Source organism: Giraffa tippelskirchi, chromosome 3 (assembly GCF_054371585.1).
Source record: "Giraffa tippelskirchi isolate mGirTip1 chromosome 3, T2T-mGirTip1v1.2.pri, whole genome shotgun sequence".
NCBI classification, from domain to species: domain Eukaryota; kingdom Metazoa; phylum Chordata; class Mammalia; order Artiodactyla; family Giraffidae; genus Giraffa; species Giraffa tippelskirchi.
The window spans coordinates 53,160,803-53,186,866 of record NC_137277.1 but is presented as its reverse complement, the minus strand read 5'-3'; the positions used below and the strand labels follow the sequence as shown (position 1 = coordinate 53,186,866).

The 26,064-nt window shown below is 39.7% G+C and overlaps 2 protein-coding genes, 1 long non-coding RNA gene and 2 other non-coding genes across 54 annotated transcripts in view; 2 read left to right on the top strand and 3 right to left on the bottom strand.

The window, feature by feature from the left end:
- Positions 1–26,064, bottom strand: part of TEX14 (testis expressed 14, intercellular bridge forming factor) — a 218,223-nt gene that overhangs the window by 147,454 nt on the left and 44,705 nt on the right. For 26 of the 49 annotated variants that reach the window (XR_014080733.1, XR_014080735.1, XR_014080734.1 and 23 more), the window contains exon 1: positions 12,423–12,588. The exons of 2 other annotated variants lie outside the window; for them this stretch is intronic. The gene's annotated coding sequence lies outside the window, so the exon portion shown is untranslated. Of the gene's footprint in view, positions 1–12,422; positions 12,620–26,064 lie in introns of those variants that run through there. 21 more of the 49 variants (XR_014080732.1, XM_081585117.1, XM_081585129.1 and 18 more) reach the window with 1 other exon arrangement.
- On the bottom strand, positions 578–741 carry LOC145543914 (U1 spliceosomal RNA). The gene has a single exon (XR_014081159.1). It is a non-coding gene; the product is annotated as a U1 spliceosomal RNA (small nuclear RNA).
- Positions 1,658–1,821, bottom strand: LOC145543903 (U1 spliceosomal RNA). Its single transcript, XR_014081148.1, has one exon. It is a non-coding gene; the product is annotated as a U1 spliceosomal RNA (small nuclear RNA).
- LOC145543498 (uncharacterized) lies at positions 3,650–8,154 on the top strand. Its single transcript, XR_014080746.1, has 3 exons — positions 3,650–3,847; positions 4,397–4,519; positions 7,881–8,154. It is a non-coding gene; the product is annotated as an uncharacterized LOC145543498 (long non-coding RNA).
- Positions 13,156–26,064, top strand: part of RAD51C (RAD51 paralog C) — a 29,494-nt gene continuing 16,585 nt past the window's right edge. For both annotated transcript variants that reach the window (XM_081585218.1, XM_081585217.1), the window contains exons 1-4: positions 13,156–13,434; positions 15,394–15,652; positions 17,222–17,388; positions 19,383–19,516. In XM_081585218.1, the coding sequence (XP_081441344.1) occupies positions 13,317–13,434; positions 15,394–15,652; positions 17,222–17,388; positions 19,383–19,516 (678 nt within the window). In that variant the 5' untranslated portion in view covers positions 13,156–13,316. The remainder of the gene's footprint in view (positions 13,435–15,393; positions 15,653–17,221; positions 17,389–19,382; positions 19,517–26,064) is intronic.

The window sequence follows — 26,064 nt, the reverse complement described above, 5'->3', positions numbered from 1 at the left end:
TGGGCAACATCCCCTGGAAACGAAAATCGGAACACATTCTCAGCTGAAAAAACCCACGGACAGAAGAACCTAACAGGGTCACAAAGAGTCAAACAGACTGAGCGACTAAACACGATATTCTGAAAATAAAGGCAAAATGAAAGTTCAAGACATAAAGCATAAAATATATCCAGGTCTACACTATTCACCAGTACACCTCAACACTACTTTTAAGACTCCCCGTTAACCTCCCCACCCACTACAAAAAAATTCGACTAAAAGCTCACTTTCAAACAGTAAACTAACTACGCTATCACACAATATTCAACAAAACCTGAAAGTTTAAACCTTAGCAAATGCCAATAAGTAGAAGAACTAAGCTCAAGCCACTATCTCTGAATGTGATGCTATCAAAAAAACACAACTTGCATATACGATAAAAAAAAAAAAAAGCATACAAAAAACCAAAACAAGAGTCACACACCCGCATTATCACTTCTGAAACCCTCAGGATTTGCTCTTTTATGAATAAGAAACCTACACACTGTCCTTTAATGAAGAATAGACACCACTTCTTTTCTTAATACAAAAAAATATCCAGGGGAAAGCGCGAACGCAGTCCCCCACTACCACAAATTATGCAGTCGAGTTTCCCACATTTGGGGAAATCGCAGGGGTCAGCACATCCGGAGTGCAATGGATAAGCCTCGCCCTGGGAAAACCACCTTTGTGATCATGGTATCTCCCCTGCCAGGTAAGTATGAGTTGCTGGCCCTGCCTGCCACCACAGCCTCACATTCCAAACACTTTGCACTTACGGTCACTCTCTGCACCGCAAACTCTGCACCCTCACTTACGAGATAACGGCTTCTCCCAACTATAAAGGCCTGACAAGCACATTGCGAGTAACGCAATATTTGCAAAAAAACACAAACGCTTCATAATACATTCTGAACAGGGCCAGCCGACGCCGAGCTTATTTACATACTCCGCGCACGTTAGTGACGTCACTCTGTAGCGCCGACTGACAGCCACGGAGGCGCTTGGGGCCTAATCCCCGGGGCCGGGAATGTGACCCACCTTTGTGACAGAATAGATTGTAGGGGTGCCATTAGCTTTGAGACAGGGTGGGGCGGGAATAGTCCGAATTATCGAGGTGCGCCTAATATAATCAAATGCTCTTATGGAGAGGAATTACATTATCAACTGACCGAAGACACTAAACTGGTGGCTTTGAAAATGGAGAAAATGCTTTCAAGAAATGGAGAAAAAATGGAGAAAATCCTTTGAAAATGCTTTCAAGAGGTTCCCTCTATACCTACTCGTGAAGAGAGAAAAGGTCATAAAAGGATCCTGCCCTAGAAGAAAGACCACCGTATATATTACTTTCTATTTCCACTGTACTTAAACTTTTTTCAAGTCTACAGCAGCGATGAAAAAGACTAACATGATTCCCTTCCCGGGCTTAATCAAACCACTGCTGGACACCGAAACACCAAAACCCCTGCAAGTAACCACAATAAAAAAGATAATCCCTATGTCTTCACGGTCCTTTATGGAGCCGAACTAATCCCGTAGTTTAAAACCGAGATAGTCTACACTGGCAGCTCACAACAACCACCACTAGTAACAAACAAAAGAAAACACCACCTACTGCCTTCTCTTGAACAAGCCAAATCAGGGGAAAGCGCGAACGCAGTCCCCCACTACCACAAATTATGCAGTCGAGTTTCCCACATTTGGGGAAATCGCAGGGGTCAGCACATCCGGAGTGCAATGGATAAGCCTCGCCCTGGGAAAACCACCTTCGTGATCATGGTATCTCCCCTGCCAGGTAAGTATGAATTGTTAGCTGCCTCTGCCATATCACCCACATATTCTAATCACTCTAAAGAGAGGGTCACTTTTTTCGTGCATTTTACAGACCTCTCCCTCCACTTCTGGAATTGAGCCTTCAAACTGTAATTACAAAGAAGGAATACTGTATATCTCAATAGTGCCAAATCATAGGAAATATAATGCCTAGTGTAAGCATTACCGGCAGTCACTGCGCTCATCTACATGTTCCACACCCCTTTTGCTGATCTCATTTAGCGTGTCCTTTTCCTGGTATAGTTACTGGAAGGAAACTTAAAAGGCAAAGACTCTAGAGATATAAAAATAAGAAATTCGTTCCTCCCTTCCAGGGCTTGGAACTAATGGTCTCGCTGTGATTCTGGCGCAGTTCAGCAAGCCGATATCGACGCAACAAAAATAGCAAGTATGAAAAGATGAAATGTGGTAAAAGTACGTTTGAAAATTCAGTCGATGTAGAGCTGCAAATAACTTGAGCGTTCAAAGCTTCAAGCACAAGTACAAAATAAGCTCTTTTTCAATTGTGGGGCAAATGATCACCCTTACAAGAACAACTGCACAAGTACTAATTCTAATTTTGAACTGAGATAGTGGAAAGTTCATGCAGTAACCCCTCCTGCAGCAGGTATTTTTAAGTTGTAGGGGTCCATTCAGCTGGAATGTGATGATCCTCACCGTTGGAAATTACCTTTGTGATCAAGAGTGTCTCCTCTCCTTATCGACACTAAGTTGTGTTTTGACTTATCCTTAAACCCTCTTGTGCTCAAAACTACAAGCACAGGGTCATTCTTTTGCTTTTTCATGGGTGTCTGAAATTCACAAGACTACTAGAGATTCAACCCATCCCACAAGAAACTCCTGACCTCTCCAAGCCTACCTCAGACCCTTCAAAAAGAGCAAATCCTGTTTTAGGCAGCGGTTAGTACCTCACCTATTACATGTTCACATAATTAATATCAGCAGACTTCTCAGTCCTCTCCTTTCTGCCTTCTGCCTCAGTGTATGTTAGAACTGGAGTTCCCAAGTTTAACTATTCTTCAGTTGCCCAAGATCACACTAGAACCAACCTATTTCCCACATTTTTATCTTACAGAAGGACTCTTCTGGTATTCTCTCTTCCACCAACATAAAACAGCCAGAGTTTTTTATCTTTTTTTTGTCTGGCCACACTGGGCAGCTTGTAGGATCTTGGTTCCTCCACTACAGGTTAACATGGGCCCACAGCAGTGAAAACATGGAGTCCTAACCACTGGACCACCAGGGAATTCCCAAGCTTTATATCTTTAAAACAGGAAGAAATAATGCTATTTGTAAAAATCATATTAAAATTAACAAGCAATAACTGAGAACACAGAGGTAACTGAGATGGAGAGAGAGGAAAAAATAATGGGGTGGAAGAGGGAGATCATGAAGTCTGAAGTCTGACCTTTGACACCCTACTAGTTTGATTTTTATAAACTCTCTCCCCCCCAAAGAAAGAACTATTATATGTTATACATATATAAGACATATACTTATATATACATACATAACTGCATATGTAATCTAGAAACAAAATATTTACATTTTTGTGTGTCTGTGAAAGAAAAGTTAGATATCTTGGGGCTTCCCTGGTAGTCCAGTGTTTAAGAATCCTCCTGCCAATTCAGGAGACACAGCTTTGATCCCTGGTCTGGGATGATTCCTCGGGCCGAAGGGCAACTAAGCCATGAGCCACAGCTACTGAAGCCCACACACCCTACAACCTGTGCTCCGCAACAAGAGACGACTCCACAATGAGTAGCCCCTTCTCACTGAAACTAGAGAAAGCCCACACACAGCAACAAAAACCCAGCGCAGCCAAAAGATTAATAATTTTTTTTCTAAAGTTAGAGATCTTGAAATCTGGCTGGGAACCACACTTGTAAGGGGAAAATGGTATCTGTGAACTAGACTACTATTATCACCAAACAACTCTTACATTCAAAATGCCATTTTCAGAAGATTTGTGACTAGCAGTGTCTTCTTTTTCTTTGTAAGATATAGTCGATTTACAATATTGTGTCACTTGTGGGTGTACAGCAAAGTGATTCAGTTATATTTTTTTTTCAGTTTTTTTTCCACTCTAGGTTGTTACAAGATATTGAATTTAGTTCTGTGTTATATACTAAGTCCTTAATGCTTATCTGTTTTATGTATAGTAGTGTATATCTGGTAATCCCATACTACTAATTTATCCCTTCCCACCTCCATTTGCCCTTTAGTAACCATAAGTTTGTTTTCTGGCTGACTCTGCTTCTGTTTTTTTACATAGATTCGTTTTTATTATTTTTTAGATTTCATATACGTGATATCATATAGTATCTTTTACTTCACATAGTATGATATTCTCTAGGTCCATCCACATTACTATAAAAGTTAATATTTCATTCTTTTTTATGACAGTGATATTCCATTGTGTGTATACACACACACATCTTAAACCAATCATCTGTTGATGGGCATTTGGGTTGTTTCCAGGTGTTTGCTAGTGTAAATAGTACTAACAGTGTTTTCTTTTTATCTTTTCTTTTTTGACCATGAGGCTTGTTGGATCTTACCTCCCTAGATCAAACCTGAGCTCTCAACAGTGAAAGCGCCATAACCACTGGACCATCAGGGAGTTTCCTAGGGGTGCTTTCTTAAGTAACACAGAGCCCTTCACAAGGTTAGTTTCACTATTTCACGGGAACTTCATTGTTTTTGGCCCAGTTATCAAAATATATGTCCAAGGCAATCTGCCTCAGGGAAAACGCATGACTGTCCTTCATGCTCTTATACCTCAAGCAGGTTAAAACATTAATGCTATATCCTCACAGAAGCCCTGCGAAGTTTAACATCCTTTGAGGAAAGCCACAACATTCCTTAGAAAAATACAAGGAAATACTTACATAAGTTTATATTAAATACAAACATAAGTTAGCCAGAAAAAGTAGAGAAGCTTTAGTTTATTTTACAAATGTTACAAAACTTTGTTACCAAAACCAAAGTAGATGTAATCATCTCACAGGTTAATCTCATTTATGAACAAAAATAAATGCCCCCACTGGCAGCAACTACAGAAAGCCCACACAGCAACGAAGACTCAGTGCAGCCAAAAATAAGTAAATAAAAGAATAATACGCAATAACCAAATAGGTTTTATACCAGGTATATAGGACCAACATATATAAAAGTATGTTAGGGACTTCCTTTGCAGTGCAGTGGTTAAGAACCCACCCTTCCATTGCAGGGAACAAGGGTTTGAGAAACTCAGGCCCCACAAACTGCTTGGCCCAGCCAAAAATAAAAAGCGTATGATAAAGACAGCATTTTATATAGGTGGGGGAAAAGATCAATTGCCTTATAAAGATTACTTAGAAAACTGTCTTACCACTGGAGAGAAGGGAAAAACATGCTTTCTTTCTCCTACACTAAAAAAACAAATCAGATAGATTAAAATATTCAAATTAAATCATGAACCATATGTAAAAAATACAGATGATTATGTTTATAATAATTCTGAAGAAAATAAAGACTTCTTTTTGGCCTTGCCAAAGGGCTTGGGGGATCTTAGTTCCCAGTGCCCCCTGCAGTGGAGTCCTAACCACTGAGCCACTAGGGAATTAACAAGAAAAGAAAGACTTTCTAATCATGTTTCCAAAGTAAGAATTAAATATAAACTTTGCAAATACATAACATCAATAAAATAGAAAACCTCATAAAGTCTAAATACATGTGACAAAGTGGGAAGATATCTGCAATATACTGACTAGGTAAATAGCCAGTATAATAGAATATGCATATGAGAGAGTTGGCAGCTTAAGAATTTTGGATTTTAATGCCAGACAAAACTGAGCAGAATGCTGGGCCTATCATAATAAATGTTAGTTATCATTTCTGATAATAAAAACAAATACATATTTTAAATTAAAAGTATCCTAGTTAAAAAGTGAGAAAGGAACATGCACCCATGTTTGTAGCAGTATTACTCACAATAGCCAAGATGTAGTAGCAACTCAAATATCTATCTACAGATGAATGTAAATACATACAATGGAATGTTGTTCAACCTGAAGAAGGAAAGAAATTCTGATAGATGCTATAACATGAGTGTATTATACCTTGAAAACATTACGTTAAGTGAAATAAATCAGGCACAAAAAGATAAATTCTATATGATTCCATTTGTATAAGGAAATGAAAAATGGTCAGTTGTTCAAAGGGTACAGAGTTTCAAGTGTGCAAGATAAAAAAGTTGTGGACATAAGTTGCACAACACTGTGAATATAATTAACACTACTGAAACTTACACTTAAAGGTGGTTAAGATGGTCAATTTCTTTTGACCATGTCACACAGCTTTCAGGATCTTAGTTCCCCAGCCAGGGATTGAACCCAGGCAACTGCACTGAAAGCACCAAGTCCTAACCACTGAACTGCCAGGGAATTCCCAAAGATGGTAAATTTTATGTTATGTGTATTTCACCACCATTAAAAATGAAAAGTGGGCGAAGGATATAATGGGATAATTACAATAATAAAATACACTTGGCCAATAAAGTTATCTGAAAAGATTTTTAACCTCTTAGTCATAACTGATAATAACCATTTAAGTCAATTATACCTCAATAAAAAAAAAAAACAACCAACCATTTAAAGACTGCCAAAGGCTAGTTCTGGGCTTCTCAGGTGGCACTAGTGATAAAGAACCCGCCTACCAATGCAAGAGACACAAGAGTTGAGGGTTCAATCCCTGGGTTGGGAAGATTCCCCTGGAGTAGGAAATGGCAACCCACTCCAGTATTCTTGCCTTGAAAAATCCGTGGACAGAGGAGCCTGTCTGGCTGCAGTCTTTGGAGTTTCAAAGAGTGGGACACGACTGAGCACACATACACACTACATACAAAGGCCAGTGCTAGGGTGGAGGCTGGAAAACCAGTTCCCATATACTGTCAGTAGGACTCTAAGTGGTGCAAATGCTTGGCAATAAGTTTCAAAATGGAGAATTCCCTTACCGTCCAATGGTCAGGACTCAGGGCTTCCACTAACATGGCTTGGGGTTCAAAAAAAAAAAAAGAAGATTCAAAATGAAAATGTGTGTGCTTTTTGACCTAGGAATTCTACTACCAGAAATGTATTGCGAGAAAGGGCACAAGCAAGCTCAGATGGGCCAGATGGGCCGTAAGAGCCCAGATGGGCATACTTGAACAAGTGAACTCCAGAGCACCTACTACCTCATCACAGTAAAAAAACTGGAAATAATTTCAGTTATTAATAACTGTCCAGTTATAGGCCACTGATTAGAAAGATGGGCCTGAGGATAGAATAGTATCCAACCATTAAACTTAATCTGGGGGGGGGCACTGCCATATGGCATGTGGGATTTTAGCTTCTCACCAGGGATCAAACCATGCCCCCTGCAGTGGAAGCACAGTCTTAACCACCGGACCACCATGGAAGTCCCAAACTTAATTTTAAATAGTTTTTAATCATATAGAGAAAATTTTTGACAAAATATTAAGTGAAAAACAAAAGATATATAAGATATATACATTTCTTCACAATTTCATCATAACTCAAATAAATGTATATGAAGTTGTAGGAACATTAAAATAAACTGAAATGTTAACATTATTATCTTTGAATGAATTGAGCCCCCTTAAAACCAAGTTCCTCTGCTGAGTTTATGATTAACTTCTCAATCCAGAACTTTATTCCCTTTCTTTTCCTGTACCTGTTCCCCCTCAAGACAGGAATATCAAAGAAAAGGGGGAAATTGTAACTAAGCAGGACCCTATGGGGCCTTCCCACCCCCTCCACTGCCCCACAGTCTTCTCCCTGTCTTTTGTCTGTGGAGAAACTTTAGCCTCCTAGGCCTTCTTTAAGTTCCAAAGAGCAAATTTAAATCAGAGAAGTGAGAAAACACAGAAAGAAAGGAAAACAGGCAAAACAAAATAGTAATAGTTTAGCCATTAAACAAAGTTAAGTTAGTTCCTCCATAAGAGCTATAGATAACCTTCCGAGCCATATCCTTGGGTTGTTTTGCAGATACTGAAATCCCCACTAGGTGGAAGACGTTAACTACATTCTGACCACAAGTACAGAGACTCCACACAGGTTGGAACCAGAAGGGTGATGATGTTGACTCCCGATTACCTCAGCACCAACCAATGAGAATAAAATCCATGAACTGATCAAGTACCACACAACTCTCTCCCTCACCCTGTCGTTAAGCCATAGGGAAGTCTGGGTCTTTTGAGAATTAGCTGCCCATAGTCCTTGCTTGGCCTTGCAATAAATGCTGTACTTTCCTTCAGCACAACCCAGTGTCAGTAGACTCGCTTTACTGTGTGTGGTGAGTTGACCCAAGTTTGATTCAGTAACAAGAACTGAAGAAAAGATCTAGGAACATGGAAGGTACCCTAAATGTCCACTGACAGATGCATGGATAAAGAAGATTTGGTGTACACACACACACACACACACACACACACACACACACACACACACTCACACAATGGAATATTACAAAGCCATAACAAAGAATGAAATGCCATTTGCACAACATTGATGGACCTATGGTTATCATACTAAGTGAAGTTAAGTCAGATAAAGATGAATATCATACAATATTACTTATATGTGGAATCTAAAAAAATGGATACAAACGACCTTATTTATAAAACAGAAATGGGGTCACGGACATAGAAAACAAGCTAATGGTTACCAAAGCAGAAAAGTGGTGGGGAGGGATAAATTAGGAATTTGGGATTAACAGATACACACTACTAAATATAAAATAGTTAAACAACAGGGAACTATATTTAACTATCTTCTAATAGTGTATAGTGGAAAGGAATCTGAAAAAAATATATGTATAACTGAATCACTTTGCTATATTCTGTAAATCAATGATACTTTAATTAAAATATTTAAATAATAAAAAAGGTCTATGAATCAGTTTTATAGTCTATATTTTTTGTATTTTGTTTTCTTTTTTTTATTTTTTACTTTTTTAATAAATTTATTTATTTTAGTTGGGGGCTAATTACTTTACAATATTGTAGTAGTTGTATTTTGTTTTCTACTTCCTACACATATATATTTTCCACCTATTTTAGAGTACAAAACAAAAAAATGGGAGAGAGGAGCAGGTCAGTCATCTAATCATCCATTCTTTTAACAAATATATACTGAACACCTCCTATAAGCCATATATGGTGCTAGGGGTTCTAGGAAAACAAGCAAAATCTACATGGTCCCCATACCACTGAATCTCATTCTAGTTGGGGAGACATATGCTAAATAAATGATCACACAAAGACATCTGGTGCTATGAGATCCTTAGCAGGGGGATCTAAGCTAGTTTTGAGGGGGTTTGTTGGAAGTAGAGGTTCAAAGCCAGATAAGAGGTCAATGTATGCTGAGATCTGAAGGATAAATAGTAGTTAACTGGGTATAGCAGAGAGGTATGCGCAAAGGTTCTGTTGTGGCACCCACAAGAAATTAAGGCCAGAATGGCTGGAGTGTAAAGAGTAAAAGGGAGACAGGGAAAAGATACGCTAAAGAGGTAAACAGGAGCCAGAACATGCAAGACTTTTTGTCTTATTAAGAAATTTGGCCTTTATCCTAAGAGCAAAATAGGGAGTTACACAAAATGAAATGCACTCAAGAAAGGACCCTGTCTGCAGCATGGAAGGACAGACTAGATGGGAGGAAAGACAAGATGCAGGGAGACCACATAAAAGGCTATTGTAGTACCTCTAAGAGAAATGGTGACAGCTTGGCTTAAAAAAAGGAGACATGAACATAATCAAGATATTTTAGAGAGAAAATTGAGAGTTTGTGGTTATATTGAATGTGGAGAGTTAAAGGGAAGGAGATGTGGAAGATTCCTAGGTTTCTGGTTTGTGCAGATGGAAGGATGGATATTCAGTTCCCAGAGGCAAGGAATGCAGGAAGAGGACAAAGATTTTTTGGTGTGCTGAAGAAAATGAGTTAGGCTTAAGATAGGCTGAGTTGGAGATTTAGCATTGTGCTGTATGCAGTTAGATATTTCCATCAGGAGGTCAGAGAACAGGTCAGAGCTAGAAAAATAAATGTACAAATCATTGGCATATAAATAGTCACTGAACTGTGAATGTGAATAAGATAGCAGAGAGAGAAGGAGAGAACCAGAGAGGGGAGAACAGAACAGGGTAGTGGGTGAAACGTCAGCTATGGGGCCTTAAAAGAATGGGAACATTTCCTGCCCTAGTTACAAAGGATAAAAATGTAAGGGAGACAGAAAAGCCAGATCCCTAGGAAGCAAATCCATGTGCGATCACAGCAGTCAAGTGAGAATAACGTCTCAAGACTTTGTGGATAACAAATATTTTGAGCTCCCATTTTTTGTGCAAGGCCTTATGCAAAGCTTTACCACAACCATCTCTAAAGCTGAACTTGATTCAGTTTTTTCTTAGTCCAAACAGCACTCGTTTATCTTTCCTATTCTCATTCACTTGAACACACAAGGTCACCAGTTTTAAAAGTTCTATGTTTTTCAGCTAAAAGAAAGTAAACTGCTCAGCTATAACATTCTTATTATTCCTCTCCCACATCTTTAGAAAACAGCCCATTCTGCATGAAAATGTGTCTGTACTTGATTACTTAGATCAATTATAGATATTGACAGCATTTTGGTAGCTCATTCCTACCCTTAGTATTGTATCTAGATAACAAGTCAGAAATGTAATACAACTCAGTAATAATGATTGACTAAGACTCCATGGTGTTTTCCCTGGTGGCTCAGTGGTAAAGAAACTGCCTGCCGACACAGGAGATGCTGGTTCAATCCTGGGTTGGGTGTATCCCCTGGAGAAGGAAATGGCAACCCACTCCAGTATTCTTCCCTGGGAAATTTCATGAACAGAGGAGCCTGATGGACTACAGTCCATGAGGTTGCAAGAGTGGGACACGACTTAGGGACTAAAACACAAGGCTCTAGGAAGGCATAGATTCTTTTATTTGCCATGTCATTCTGCACAAAACTAGTGGTTAAATATTTAATGTTGCTTAAGTATTCAAATTTTCAACGTGTAAATTTTAAGTGGAGACCCTGGTAAATTGTTCACAAGATTACGATAAGGATCAAGTAAAATAAAATAAAATACGTAAAAGCACTTTTCTTTGGCACTTTACAATTGTAGGAATTTTTTTTTTTTTTTGAGGCTCACACCATTAGTACTCTGCTGAGCTAGGTGTTCAATAAGGCTTTATTGAACTGTATACACATTAGAATATTTTTAAATGGAGAAAAAAAAAGATTATGTACCTTTTCTGGGTTAAATAGTTTCTACTTGCTAATTTAATCTTTCCTACAACCCCATGAAATATTATTAATTTCCATTTGCAGTCGAGGAAAAAACTAAGAAAAAACTAACTTGCTTAAAGTCTCAGTTGGTAATTTCCTGAGATGTGATACAAACCCAAATTTGTATGACTCCAAAGCTCGTTTGATTTTTCATAAAAATACTGCTTTTTTTTTTTCCCCCCTGACGGGAGAACCAGCCCATACCCCTGCCACCCTCTCCCCCCTGCTCCAGTGGAATCCCGGATTCCCAACGACTGGACCTCCAGGGAAATCCCGCCGTAACAGTATTCTCAAGATCGTGTAACCCCACGTCGCAACTGAAAATAATAACATACTCCCAGGAAAATTTAGGATACCAGTTTGAAAGCCTGACTATAGAGCAAACTGCATTAAAGAAATCTTAAGAATAAGGATGAAAACAGTAACTACTATAGCAACTCAATGGTCCGAATAAGGTAATAATAATAAATAACAGAATGGCTACAGAGTGGACTGGTTTCTTAACTCCATACTGCTAACGAAAAATCTAAACACAACCGATTCCACTGAATTTGACCAAACTACCTGAAGTGCTATCCCTGAATATGTTAACACCATCTCTTCTTCACCCAGGACTCGGGTTACTTGATAAGAATAAGCCCGAATTCTCCCAGGGGACATTTATGTAATGCCCCCTGCATGTCCACATGTGGATCATACTAGAAGGTAAGCAATGTAGAGTGGCAAATAAACCGCATTGTTATTAGTCCTACCAGACTTTCCCTGCCCTACCAAATGGGGAACAAATACTTCTCGAATTTTCCCCCACCCCCACTCCAAGAGCTACCTCACAATTTGAAGGTAGCTCCGGTAAGAAAAAAAGGTACTAGGTCTTTAGCTTGAAGAAAACTATGCTCTATGAGTCAGTCCCAGTCCTATTTTCCTCACGGCATGGCTGGGAGCATTGGAAATGCGTAGGATTTGCTAAAGTGGTCAGCACATTTCCTCCCTTAGATCTTCCGTACTTAAAGGGCTCTGATTCGCAACATTTAGGGAATTGCTTTAAGTTAGGAATAAAAGTCAAAGCTAAGACTCTTTCCCTAAAAGTAGGGAATGAGTTACTCCCTTAAATAAATTATACTCTCCTAGACAAGGAAAGACTTCCTAAGCCACCTTCCAAACCGCCTCTCAATTTCCTCAACTTCTCTATTTTAGTAAGCGTTCCCTTCGAAACTCTGTACCCGAACAGAAGCGCTTACGTAACCCGACGCCTCCCTCTCGACGAGCAGGGGAGCCCATGTCCAGCCACTCGGGGGACAAGACTTGCTTACTTTTCCAGTTACTTCTGGGCAGGCTGTGGAGAACTAACGGTCTCAGAAACCACCACGCTCCAGACTTGACTCGCGGGAAGCCGTGGGTTGGCGCGGGGATCACGCGGCGAGCGCGCTCCGCGGCTGCGGGGGGCTGGCCCACAATCCCTCGCGAAGGCGAGGGCGAGGGCGGGAAAGGTGAGGGGGCCTAGCAAGGGGGGACGCCGCAAGAAGAGCGAAAACAATGGCACACTGGACTAGGGCTAATCGTTATTCGATTGTTCCAGACCCCAAACCGGTAACACGCCAGTGTGTGTGTACATAATTCCCATTCGGAGAGATCATTCCTACTAACAACACTGAGGCCTCCACCCAGAGGGTCAGGGCAGAGGTGAAGAAATGTGGTAAGATCCACTGAGCCTGGGCTTTTTGCATCCTGCGGGCTCCATCCATCTTTTTTTTTTTTTTTTTACTGTCAGGATATACTTTTGATGTGCAAACTTTAAATGAGAGTTGAAAGAATCACAGAAGAAGCGGGGCAGGCGAGTCAAAGTGTATCTGAGTTCCTCAGAGCCCCAGAGCCCGAGGCCGCGTGCAGCCAGGCCGCGGACACCTCCCCTTCCGTCTTCCGTCTGACGTCACAGGGCGCGGCCGACGCGGGTGTCCGGGCTCGGAGAGCTCTGGGAGCGCGCGAGTGCGCGCGCAGGTTGTTTGAAATGCAGCGGGATTTAGTGAGTTTGCCGCTGTCCCCGGCCGTGCGAGTGAAGCTGGCGTCTGCAGGTTTCCAGACTGCTGAGGAACTCCTAGAGGTGAAACCCTCCGAGCTCAGCGAGGTTGTTTGAAATGCAGCGGGATTTAGTGAGTTTGCCGCTGTCCCCGGCCGTGCGAGTGAAGCTGGCGTCTGCAGGTTTCCAGACTGCTGAGGAACTCCTAGAGGTGAAACCCTCCGAGCTCAGCAAAGGTAACGACTCCTGACAACAAGCTGAGGCACGCTGGCTGCCGTCGGTGCCGCCTCCGTCTCTGTTCGGTCTTCAGGCTTAAGCACTATCTCGGTCAGAGTCTTCTGCCGCCTCCCGCCGCGTTTATACCTCGAAACAGCTCCTCGATTTCGCTTAAGAATGATTTGAATGGTTAGAACTGTGGTCTTGGAAACATTCACCAATTGCTTTCTCTACCAGTGCCCGCTGACAGTTCTGAAGAATCACTCATTTACAATCAAAATAACCCATTTAACGTGGGTTATTATATCCAATATGTATGGAAAGGAACTGATGCTAGGGGAAGCCAAGTAACTTTTCATTATGAGCGGGATAGGAAGTTGTGGAGCCAGGATTGGAATTCAAACCGGCTGTCTGTTTTCACTGTTCCAAAATCCAAGGGGCAGAGATTCAATTTAAGAAATGCACGATTCGTGATAGAATGAGATAAATTAAGAGAAAGGGAGTAGAATCACCAGAACCTAGAGAAAGCAGTAGAAAAAAGACATCACTTTTCTTCATGTAATTCACTGAGAAAAACCCAAACCTCACATTGCGGAACCCTGTAGATTATAAATTGGTGGGAACCACTGCCTCGTGAGGTAAATAGAAGTGAAACTGTCTGCTGTCACTCTACTCTCACTGTGCACCTTACACCACAGTATGTGCAGAACTGTTACTGAGATGGAACAGAATTCTAAGTCATTACCCTTAACAATGGAAAATAAGGTTTCAACTCTCCACTCGAAAACAAGTGTTATAGATCCAATGTTACTGTTTGTCTTAAATCTTACACCGAAGACTGTATCCCTCAAACTTTGATGGGCTCATTTTCTCTCAGCAGGTTGGTTTTTACCTGAGCCTAAATGTTAGTAATAGCTAACAGTGACTGAGCATTTTGAATGGCCTCCGCATTCTACCAAGGTTTTATGTGTATTTCATTCCCATTTTATAGAAGATAAGTGTGAGGCATAAAAAAGTAACTTGCCTATGCGTAGTAACTACATAGTGAGTGGTGCAGTCAGGATCGACAGACCTAAGTAATCCAGAGTTAAGGCTTTTAGATTGTATGGAACTTTCACTTTAGCATTATTGTCTTTTTTTTCTTTTGGTCACAGGGCTTGTGGGATCTTAGTTTCTCCACCAGGGATTCAATCCTGCCCTTGGCAGTGAGAGTGCAGAGTCCTAACCACTCCAGAATGGCTACCATTTTTGTCTTTTGTTAGCATCAGATTGATAGTTCATATCCTTACCCAGTTAGGCACTGATATATCACACTCATAAGTGATACCATCTTCACAATTATTTGTTCTATAAGCAGCTTGTTTTGTAATTTCCATTTTTAGGCCGTGTTGTCAGGAATGAAGTTGTGTAGTTGAGGAGTGTATTGTTTGAACTATTTGTGCATCAGATAATTTTCCTTATTAAACAGTTTGCAGTAATCCATGAATTTTTCATGAAAAAATTTCACTGTGGATAATACACATGCACTTCTTAAATATGCATCTTGTTTTAGGCAAAAAGGCCCTTTTCATTATTTCCTAAAAAATAATTTGTGTGAGAGCAAGTTTATTATGGCTTCATAAGACCCAAAGAGATAGCAAAAGACCTAAGAGATAGTAAAAGGACCAAAAGGGAAAAAAAGTACATTTTTATTTCTACCTTTGAGATACTCTTGTAGGTACTCAGAAATGCTTTAGGGGTTTAGGTTTCAGAATTCTGTTTCTGAGGTAATAGATAAATCTTTGAAGTATGTGAAGACTAAGAAAACAAAGATAAATGCCTTTATTAACTTAAAAAATTAAATAGTTAATCGAATGTTACATTTTTATGTTTCTCTACTCTTGGCATCGCTCTTGTTATTTAAAAATTAAAATTAATAAAGACAATGGTGTATTAGACTGTTTTAAATCTCTAAAATCAAGTGTTTTTGTTTCTTTCAGAAGTTGGGATATGTAAAGAGGACGCCTTAGAAACTCTGCAAATTATAAGAAGAGAATGTCTTACAAATAAAACAAGTTATTCTGTTACAGCTGAGTCAGGCAGGAAGTGTACAGCACTGGAACTTCTTGAACAGGAGCATACCCAGAATTTCATAATTACCTTCTGTTCAGCACTGGATAATATTCTTGGGGGTGGAATACCCTTAACCAAAACAACAGAAATTTGTGGTGCACCAGGTGTTGGAAAAACACAACTATGGTAAAATGTTCTCCTCTTAAGGATGGGCTTAATAACATTTTATGAAAATAGCAGAGTATTGTGTGGTGGGTATACAGTTAGGAGACCAAAAAAGGCATGTATGTGCTTTTTTTTTTTTTTTTTTATGGTAAGTTCTATTTTAAAGAAATTATTTAATTTTTGGCTGTGCTGAGTCTTCATTGCTGCTCGGACTTTTCTTTAGTTGTAGCAAGCAGGGGCTACTGTCGAGTTGCAGTGCATGGGCTTCTCATTGCAGTGGCTTCTCTTATTGAGGAGCACAGGTTCTGGGTGTGTGGGCTTCAGTAGTTGTGACTCAAGGGCTCAGTAGTTGTGGTTCCCGGGCTGTAGAGCACAGGCTCAATAGTGTGGTGCACGGGCTTAGTTGCTCAGCGGCATGTGGGATCTTCCCCGACCTGCATCTCCTGCATTGGCAGCTGGATTCTTTTTAACACTGAGCCACCAGGGAAGCCCAGCATGTATGTGCTCTTAATTTTGTGTATGTGTGTATGTGTGCATCAAACAAACCAGTATTTGCCTTACTTCACCCCATCTTGATAAATTGATACAATTATTTTGATATTAAAAAGGGTTTCTTTTGCAACAGTAGAGTGTGGTCAGTGGGGTAAACAGGCAGTCTTCTACTTTATTATAGAATTAACTCCTGAGAATATATTTGAAAGCCAAATGTTTGAAAGCAGACTTCTTATAATAAGAAAGAAATCTGTACCCAGAAACCTAAAAAAACCACTGCTGCTGCTGCTAAGTCGCTTCATTCATGTCCGACTCTGTGCGACCCCATAGACGACAGCCCACCAGGCTCCCCCGTCCATGGGATTCTCCAGGCAAGAATACTGGAGTGGGTTGCCATTTCCTTCTCCAATGTATGAAAGTGAAAAGTGAAAGTGAAGTCGCTCAGTCGTGTCCGACTCTTCTCGACCCCATGGACTGCACCCTACCAGGCTCCTCCGTCCATGAGATTTTCCAGGCAAGAGTCCTGGAGTGGGTTGCCATTGCCTTCTCCGTGTCTTAATCCTAAAAGGCCGTAATACCAAAGTGGTGGAGCCTGGAGCCAGACTACCAAGCCCAACTGAGTGACCTTGGTCAAGGAACTTGACTTTTCTGTGCCTCAGTTTCTTTATCTGTAAAATGGGGACAAAATGCATTATAATTGTGCGCGTGTATTGAAACAATATGTTTAGAGTGCCTTGCTCGCTCACTCAGTCGCTTCAGTCATGTCCAACTCTCCAGGACCCCATGGACTGTAGCCCACTAGGCTCCCCTGTCCACAGGATTTCCTAGGCAAGAATACTGGAGTGGGTTGCCATTTCCTTCTCCACTAAAGAATCCTTAATTATGGTTTTATAGGTACATCCTCCCCCTAATCCATGCATCAACTGATTGACATATGTTTGGAACTATGGAGAGTCAACCATCTCTGTCGCCTTGCAGAGTATATTTATGCCTATAAAATATTTAGTGGTATCTAAAGGTTAGTGATCTGGAGTTTGAACAGCACTGCTTTGATGATTATGATAATGATTTGGTCATTTCAGTTCTTTCTCTTGACAGTATGCAGCTGGCAGTAGATGTGCAGATACCAGAATGTTTTGGAGGAGTGGAAGGTGAAGCAGTCTTTATTGATACAGAGGGGAGTTTTATGGTTGATAGAGTGGTAGACCTTGCTACTGCCTGCATTCAGCACCTGCAGCTTATAGCAGGAACACATATGGGAGAAGGTAAGATAGCCAAGTGCTCTTTTTTCAGTATAATGAAAGTAATTTGCGTTTGTATCCATCTCAAGCCTTAATAGGGCTTCCCTTGTGGCTCAGCTGGTAAAGAATCTGCCTGCAATGCGGGAGACATAGGTTGGGAAGATCCCCTGGAGAAGGGAAAGGCTACCCACTCCAGTATTCTGGCCTGGAGAATTCCATGGATTGTATAGTCCAGGGGTTGCAAAGAGTCGGGCAGGATTGAGGGACTTTTACTTTTAAGCCTTAATAAGAGACCATTTAGACCATGAAGCTTAATAACTTGACTGTGTGCTAGTATTAAACTCATACTTCTCTTACAAATTGAAAATGCTGCACCTGGGGTTGCCTCTTCTTCATCTTATATGGCCCTCACTTTTTACTGCAGGAGTTCTGGGAGAAAACCTGTGTGTATGTCAGTGTATGACTTCAAATCATGCTCTGGCCTGCCAGGTGTAAGCTAGTGTTGTTGGACACCTTAACATAAGTAAAGGTTGTCTCAATGTATTCAGTGTATGTTGACTTTTGTATTGGTTTTTCCAAAAACCAAGGGTGACCCTGAAAAATCATGTCTGGAAATGTTTGGAACATTAAGCCAATTGACCTTATATGGCTCTGTGTAGTATGTAATTGACTTTCGACTGTATTAATTGTACTGTTAAAGTGTTGGGAAGATTTTTAGTCCTTATTATGTGGAAATACAGTGTTTGCTTTAAAGTTTTTTTAAAGGTAGTTTATATTCGAGTTCTTGTCCTTCAGTTCAGTTCAGTTGCTCAGTTCAGTTGCTCTTTGCAACCCCATGGACTGCAGCACGCCAGGCTTCCCTGTCCATCACCACCTCCTGGAGCTTGCTCAAACTCATGTGCAAGGAGTCGGTGATGCCATCCAACCATCTCATCCTCTGTTGTCCCCTTCTCCTCCTGCCTTCAATCTTTCCCAGCATCAGGGTCTTTTCCAATGAGTCAGTTCTTCGCATCAGGTGGCCAAATTATTGGAGTTTCAGCTTCAGCATCAGTCCTTCCAATGAATATTCAGGACTGATTTCCTTTAGGATGGACTGGTTTGATCTCCTTGCAGTTCAGGGAGTTACTCATAAAATTACATGGTTTCTGGTTTGACTGTTTTCTTTTGGTTTATTGTATTTTATATTTTGAATGTGTGGTCCTTATTCTTTTCTCTAGAAATGTTAAAAAACATAATGGTTTTCATAAAATGTTTGTATTCCCTTTAAATGAATATAACCAGCTGGATATTTTTATTTGCATTGGAGTACTAGATGTCCTTTTTAACCAGTGACCAATATGTCTGCTGAAAGTCCATCAAGCTATCCATGTCACAGGTGTAATTTGTAATAGTGTCTTAGGATCTTATTGTAAATATTGTGGATGTAGCACTGGAATATAGTTCTTAATGAGTTGTATGTGATTAAGTTGTTAACTTTTTGGTTAAAAATGAATTTCTTAAATATATATTTGTAATAGGCAGTGTTCTAGGAAACTTAATTTATTGTGTTTTATTTCAGTGTTAAAACGTAAGTACATTTTAAAATGCAATGATATTTAGCTAGTTTCTCTCTGAAATATGTACAGAACCAATCTGGTTATTTTTAAAAATCCAATCTAAGGAGGGAATTTTATTTTATATCATTGTTTCTACTTAAATATAAAATTATGCTATGGCTTTTAAGGGGAAAATATGCTTCTTCTGAACATTTTTCCTTTTAACTCTTAATTTGGAGTCTTATGAAAAAAACGAAAGAAATTCCATTATGATACTTCTATTCAATGGAAGGCAGTAACAAATACGAAAACATAGATGTTAAAACTCTAGTCTTTATGAGTGTATAAACAATTTCTAGATAGCATAATATGTAAGGAAACAGTGGGAAAGGTGAAAATAAGAGGTCAGGAATTTTGAAATGATAGTTTGTGAAATGACAGGTAAAACTAATTATTTTAAGATTGTTTTGTTATTTATTTCAGAGCACCCAAAGGCTTTGCAGGATTTCACTCTTGAAAATATTCTTTCCCATATTTATTATTTTCGTTGTCGTGACTACACAGAACTACTGGCACAAGTTTACCTCCTTTCAGACTTTCTTTCAGAACACTCAAAGGTATGGCTCCATCTTCATCAAGCTCTCTTTTATCCCTAATTTGTTGCTTACTTTTATCATGAAAGGTGTTGGATTTTGTCAAATGCTTTTTCTGAGTCAGTTGAGACTATCATGTGGGGTTTCCCCCACCCTCAGCGCTCTGTTAATCTGGTGTGTTTCATTGATTGATATTCATATTAAACTACCTTTGTACTCCTAAGGATAAATCTCACTTGATCATGGTATATAATCCTTTCAGTATACTAAAGGACTGAGTTTGCTTGTATTTTATTGAGGATTTTTGTGTCTGTCACCGGTCTCTGGGGTCTCTTTGCTGGGGATGTCTTTTTGTGGCTTTGGTATTGATGTAATACTGGATTCATAAAATGAGTTAGAAAGTTTCCTTCTCTGCTTTTCAGAGTAGTTTGAAAAAGATTTGTATAAATTCTTTAAACATTTTATAGAATTCACTGATGAAACTATCTGTTCCTGCTCTTTTCTTTATTGAAAGGCTTTTGATTATTGATTCACTCTTTTGGGCTACCCAGGTGACTCAGATGGTAAAGAATCTGCCTGCAATGGAGAAGACCCAGGTTTGAGCCTTGGGTTGGGAAGATCCTCCGGAGAAGGGAATGACTACCCACTCCAGTATTCTTGCCTGGAGAATTCCATGGACAGAGGAGCCTGGTGGGCTAGACTCCATAGGGTTGTAAAGAGTTGGACACCACTGAGCGACTCACTTTCCAGTCTCTTTGCTTATTGTAAATCTGTTCAGATTTTCTGTTTCTTTAGCAAGTTTTAGTAGTTTGTTTCTTTCAGTGAATTTGTCCATTTCATCTAGGTTATCTAATTTTTTGGCATACGGTTGTTCATTATATTCTCTTTAATTGTTTTTATAAGGCTGGTAGTAATGTCCCTATTTTCATTCCTGATTGGAGTAGTTTGCATCTTTGTTTTTCTTAGTCATTTTAGTTAAAGGCTTGTCAATTTTGTTGATCTTTTCAAAGAATCAACTTTTGATTTCAGTGACTTTTTCCAATTGTTTCTCTTTTGTCTGTTTTGATTCAGTTCAGTTCAGTCAGTTCAGTCGCTCAGTCGTGTCCGACTCTCTGCGACCCCATGAATTGCAGCACGCCAGGCCTCTCTGTCCATCACCAACTCCCGGAGTCTACCCAAACCCATGTTCATCGAGTCGGTGATGCCATCCAACCATCTCATCCTCTGTCGTCCCCTTCTCCTCCCTCCCCCAATCCTACCCAGCATTAGGGTCTTTTCCAATGAGTCAACCTTTCTCATGAGGTGGCCAAAGTATTGGAGCTTCAGCTTCAACATCAGACCTTCCAATGAACACCCAGGATTGATCTCTTTTAGGATGGATTGATTGGATCTCCTTGCAGTCCAAGGGACTCTCAAGAGTCTTCTCCAACACCACAGTTCAAAAGCATCAATTCTGCGGCGCTCAGCTTTCTTCACCATCCAACTCTCACATCCATACATGACCACTGGAAAAACCATAGCCTTGACTAGACAGACTTTTGTTGGCAAAGTAATGTCTCTGCTTTTAAACATGCTATCTAGGTTGGCCATAACCTTCCTTCCAAGGAGTAAGCGTCTTTTAATTTCATGGCTGCAGTCACCATCAGCAGTGATTCTGGAGCCCAAAAAAGTAAAGTCTGACACTGTTTCCACTGTTTCCCCATCTATTTCCCATGGAGTGATGGGACCAGATGCCATGATCTTAGTTTTCTGAACATTGAGCTTTAAGCCAACTTTTTCACTCTCCTCCTTCACCTTCATCAAGAGGCTCTTTAGCTCTTCTTCACTTTCTGCCATAAGGGTGGTGTCATCCGCATATCTGAGGTTATTGATATTTCTCCCAGCAATCTTGATTCCAGCTTGTGTTTCTTCCAGCCCAGCATTTCTCATGATGTACTCTGCATGTAAGTTAAATAAGCAGGGTGACAATATACAGCCTTGATGTACTCCTTTTCCTATTTGGAACCAGTCTGTTGTTCCATGTCCAGTTCTAACTGTTGCTTCCTGACCTGCATACAGGTTTCTCAAGAGACAGGTCAGATGGTCTGGTATTCCCATCTCTTTCAGAATTTTCCACAGTTTATTGTGATCCACACAGTCAAAGGCTTTGGCATAGTCAATAAAGCAGAAATAGATGTTTCTGTTTTGATTATTTCCACTTTAATGTGTATTACTTTCTTCTACTTTCTTTGGGGTTAGTTTTTGTTCTTTTTCTAGTTCTTTAGAGTACAAGTTTAGGATATTGGTTTAGGATGGGAATTTACATTCCCATCAACAGTGTAGCAGGATTCTTTTTTCTCTACATCTTCCCCAACCTTAATTTTTCCTAGACTTTGATAATGACCATTCTGACCAGTGTGAGGTGATTACCTCATTGAAGTTTTGATATACATTTCTCTAGTTATTGGCATATTTTCATGTGCTTCTCAGCCATCTTTATGTCCTCTTTGGAGAAATTTCTACTTATATCTTCTGCCCATTTTTTGATTGGTTTGTTTGTTTTTTGATATTGAGCTGCATGAGCTGTTAGTATATTTTGGTCACATCGTTTGCAAATATCTCCTCCCATTCTGTGGGTTGTCTTTTCATTTTTTTTATGGGTTCTTTTGCTATACAGAAACTTTTAAGTTTAATTAGGTCCCATTTGTTTCTTTTCATTTTCATTGCTCTAGGAGGTATAATGATCCAAAAAGACATTGCTGCGATTTATGGCAGAGTGTTCTGCCTGTGCTTTCCTCTAAGGGTTTTATAGCATCTGGTCTTACATGTAGATCTTTAATCCATTTTGAGTTTATTTTTGTGTATGGTGTTAGAGAATGTCCTAATTTCATTCTTTTACATGTGCCTGTCCAACTTTTGCCAGCACCACTTATTGAAGAGACTGTCCTTTCCTCATTGAATATTCTTGCCTCCTTTATGGTAGATTAATTGGTCGTAGGTGCATGGGTTTATTTCTGAGCTTTCTGTTCTGTTCCGTTGATCTATAAGTCTGTCTTTGTGTTAGCACCACACACTTTTGATTACTGTACCATTATAGCAGAGTCAGAAGTTATGGACCCTGATTCCTCCAGCTCTGTTTTCCTTAAGATTGCTATGGTTATTTGAGGCCTTTTGTGTTTCCTTACAAATTAAAATTTTTTCTCTTCTGCATCTGTGAAAAATGCCCTTGGTAATTTGATAGGAATTGCATTAAATCTGTAGATTACCTTGGATAGTATAGTCATTTTGACAGTATTGATTCTTCCAGTCTAAGAACATGATATATCTTTCCTTCTGTGTCATCTTCAGTTTCTTTCATTAGCGTTTCATAGTTTTTGTCATACACATCTTTTGCCTCCTTAGGTAGGTTTATTATTATGTATTTTATTCTTTTGATGAGACAGCAAATGGGATTATTTCCTTAGTTTCTCTTTCTGATCTTTTGTTCTTAGTGTATGGAAATGCAGCAGATTTCTGTGTATTAATCTCTTGCAGCTTAGCCACATTCATTGATAAGCTCTAGTTACCATTTATTTCTGGTTATAAATTATTTTCTGGGGAATTCCCTGGCAGTTCAGTGGTCAGGGCTCTGCCCTTTCACTCCTAAGAAAGCTAAGATTCAATCCCTGGTTTGGAAGCTAAAATTCCACAAGCTACAGGGTGAGGCCAAAAAAAAGAAATTCACATTGGTAACTTTTTAATTTCAGCTGTTGAATGACAATGCTTGGGTTTTTTTTTGTTTTTTGACAATGCTTGTTTTATCCTACCCTCTCAAACTCTGTCATTCATTGACTTTCCATTATTCAGTATAATCTCTCTTTTGAGAGATCAAGGAAACTCACCAGGGTATATTTAGGAACTTGCTCTCTAAACTTGGAGGAGAAGAGTCATCAGTGTGACAGTTACTACTTAGCAGAAGGTCCAGATCTTTGTAATTCAGCCAGTTTCAATAAAATCTGTACTGTGGAGAGGAAAATAGACTTATTTCTATTCTTCCATTATAGATTAGGATATGTAGCTGCTCTGATTTGAGCAGAGAGGTCCTTGGATGCCCTTGGTATTTGGGACTCCTTGCAAATACTCTAGAACAAAAACATGTAATTATATAGTATTTTCCTCTGCAGTATTTTCCTTCTTTCGATTTAATGATCACTCCTAGTTATTGAATTCATTTTCCAAAAGTAGTAGCATATTTCCTCAATTTTTTTGTGTAGTTCGCAATGTAATATATATAGGCACAAAAATTTAAAAAAAGTTTTATTGACATATAGTTGATTTATAATGTGTTAATTTATGCTGTACTGCAGTGATTCACTTATACATGTTCTTCTCATATTCTTTTCTACTATGATTTATCAAAGCATATTGAATATAGTTCCATGTGCTATACAATAGGACCTTGTTGTTTATCCATCTTACGTATAATGTTGATAGCTTGCATCTGCCAATCTCAGACTTCCAGACCACCCCTCCCCCATCCTGCTCTCCCTTGGCAACCACTAGTCTGTTCCCTACGGACACATTTTTAAGATCAGTCTGATTATGACATTTTTTTCCATCACTTTATTAGACATCTAGACAGCAAAACAAATCAAATCTTGATCTGTAGCTTATTTGCTTGCTGGTTTCCATGTAGAAAATACTCCTATCATAGCTGATTTCAAGTATGTCATTGGACATGGAGTAGAGAAGAAAGCGTGCACATCATTATGTAGTATTTCCACTATAAAGGTAAAATAGATGTAAATAACCTTAAGAGCATAGATAATAGTAAAATGTAGTAGGGTTGTTTTCGGTATTTATTATCTACATTTTAATATAATTCATTTACTCATAAATTTGTATAGTTTAATTGTTACTGATGACTATATTTGATGATGGATTTGTAAAACTTCTAAAAATTTAGCTCTTGGCTCAAGAGCTGTAGCATTTGGCCTCAGCACACCACTGTTCCTTTCTGTCATTTCCTGTCGTTCCTCTTCACTACTTTTTTTCTGACCCTTTAAACATGCCAAACCTGTTTGTGTCTTAGGGCCTTTGGCCTTCTGTTTGTAGTATATGTGAATTGTCTTTCTCGCCTAGAGGTTCTTATCCAGGAGTCCGTTCTTTTTTTTTAAATTAATTAATTAATTAATTTTTTAAACAACTTAGTCTTTTATTTGCCCAAGGCCAGCTATTGCAGGCACTGAGGCCCCAAGACTTCCAGAAGGGATGGGGGTGGGGGGAGCCATCCTGCCTTCCAGGTGCTGCCTGCCTCATCCTGCTTCCTGCAGGAGATGGGAGAGTAGATAAAGTGTACCCTTGCACCATCAAGTATCTCCTCAATTTTGTGTGTCAGTCGCTCAGTCATGTCTGACTCTGCGACCCCATGGACTGTAGCCCACCAGGCTCCTCTGTCCAAGGGATTCTCCAAGCACAAGTACTGGAGTGGGTTGCCATTTCCTTCTCCACTAGGAATCAGTTCTGTTGCCTGCCTTCTTATTGATGTCTCCCTCACATCTAGTCTAAGTTTCCCTCTACCCACCACCTACTTATTTGTCATTTCACCTGGTTTGAGTTTCTTTATAGCCCCTATCATTATCATGAATTCTCTTATTCAGAATTTCTGAGTTGGTGAACCTGTGGAAGTGCTAGGAGAATGGCTCTGGGAGAGAATGTGGAAGCTCCGTGTCCCTTCCCCATACCTTCTCTATGCATCTCTTCCATCTTGCTATTCCTGAATTATGTCCTTTATTTTTTTTCTAACTGACACGTAGTTGATTTACAATGTTGTGTTAGTTTCTGGTGTAGAGTAAAGTGATTCAGTTATACGTATATATACATACTCTCTTTCGTATTCTTTACCATTATGGTTTATTCAGTTCAGTTCAGTCGCTCAGTTGTGTTCGACTCTTTGCAACCCCATGAACTGCAGCATGCCAGGCCTCCCTGTCTGTCACCAACTCCCGGAGTTTACCCAAACCCATGTCCATCGAGTCGGTGATGCCATCCAACCATCTCATCCTCTGTCGTCCCCTTCTCCTCCTGCCCTCAATCTTTCCCAGCATCAGGGTCTTTTCAAATGAGTCAGTTCTTCGCATCAGGTGACCAAAATATTGGAGTTTCAGCTTCAACATCAGTCCTTTCAATGAACACACAGAACTGATCTCCTTTAGGATGGATTGGTTGGATCTCCTTGCAGTCCAAAAGACTCTCAAGAGTCTTCTCCAACACCACAGTTCAAAAGCATCAATTCTTTGGTGCTCAGCTTTCTTTATAGTCCAACTCGCACATCCATTCATGACTACCGGAAAAACCATAGCTTTGACTAGACGGACCTTTGTTGACAAAGTAATTTAAATGTCTCTGCTTTTTAATATGCTGTCTAGGTTGGTCATAACTTTCCTTCCAAGGAGTAAGCGTCTTTTAATTTCATGGTGGCAATCACCATCTGCAGTGATTTTGGAGCCCCCCAAAATAAAGTCTGCCACTGTTTCCACTGTTTCCCCATGTATTTGCCATGAAGTGATGGGACCAGATGCCATGATCTTAGTTTTCTGAATGTTGAGGTTTAA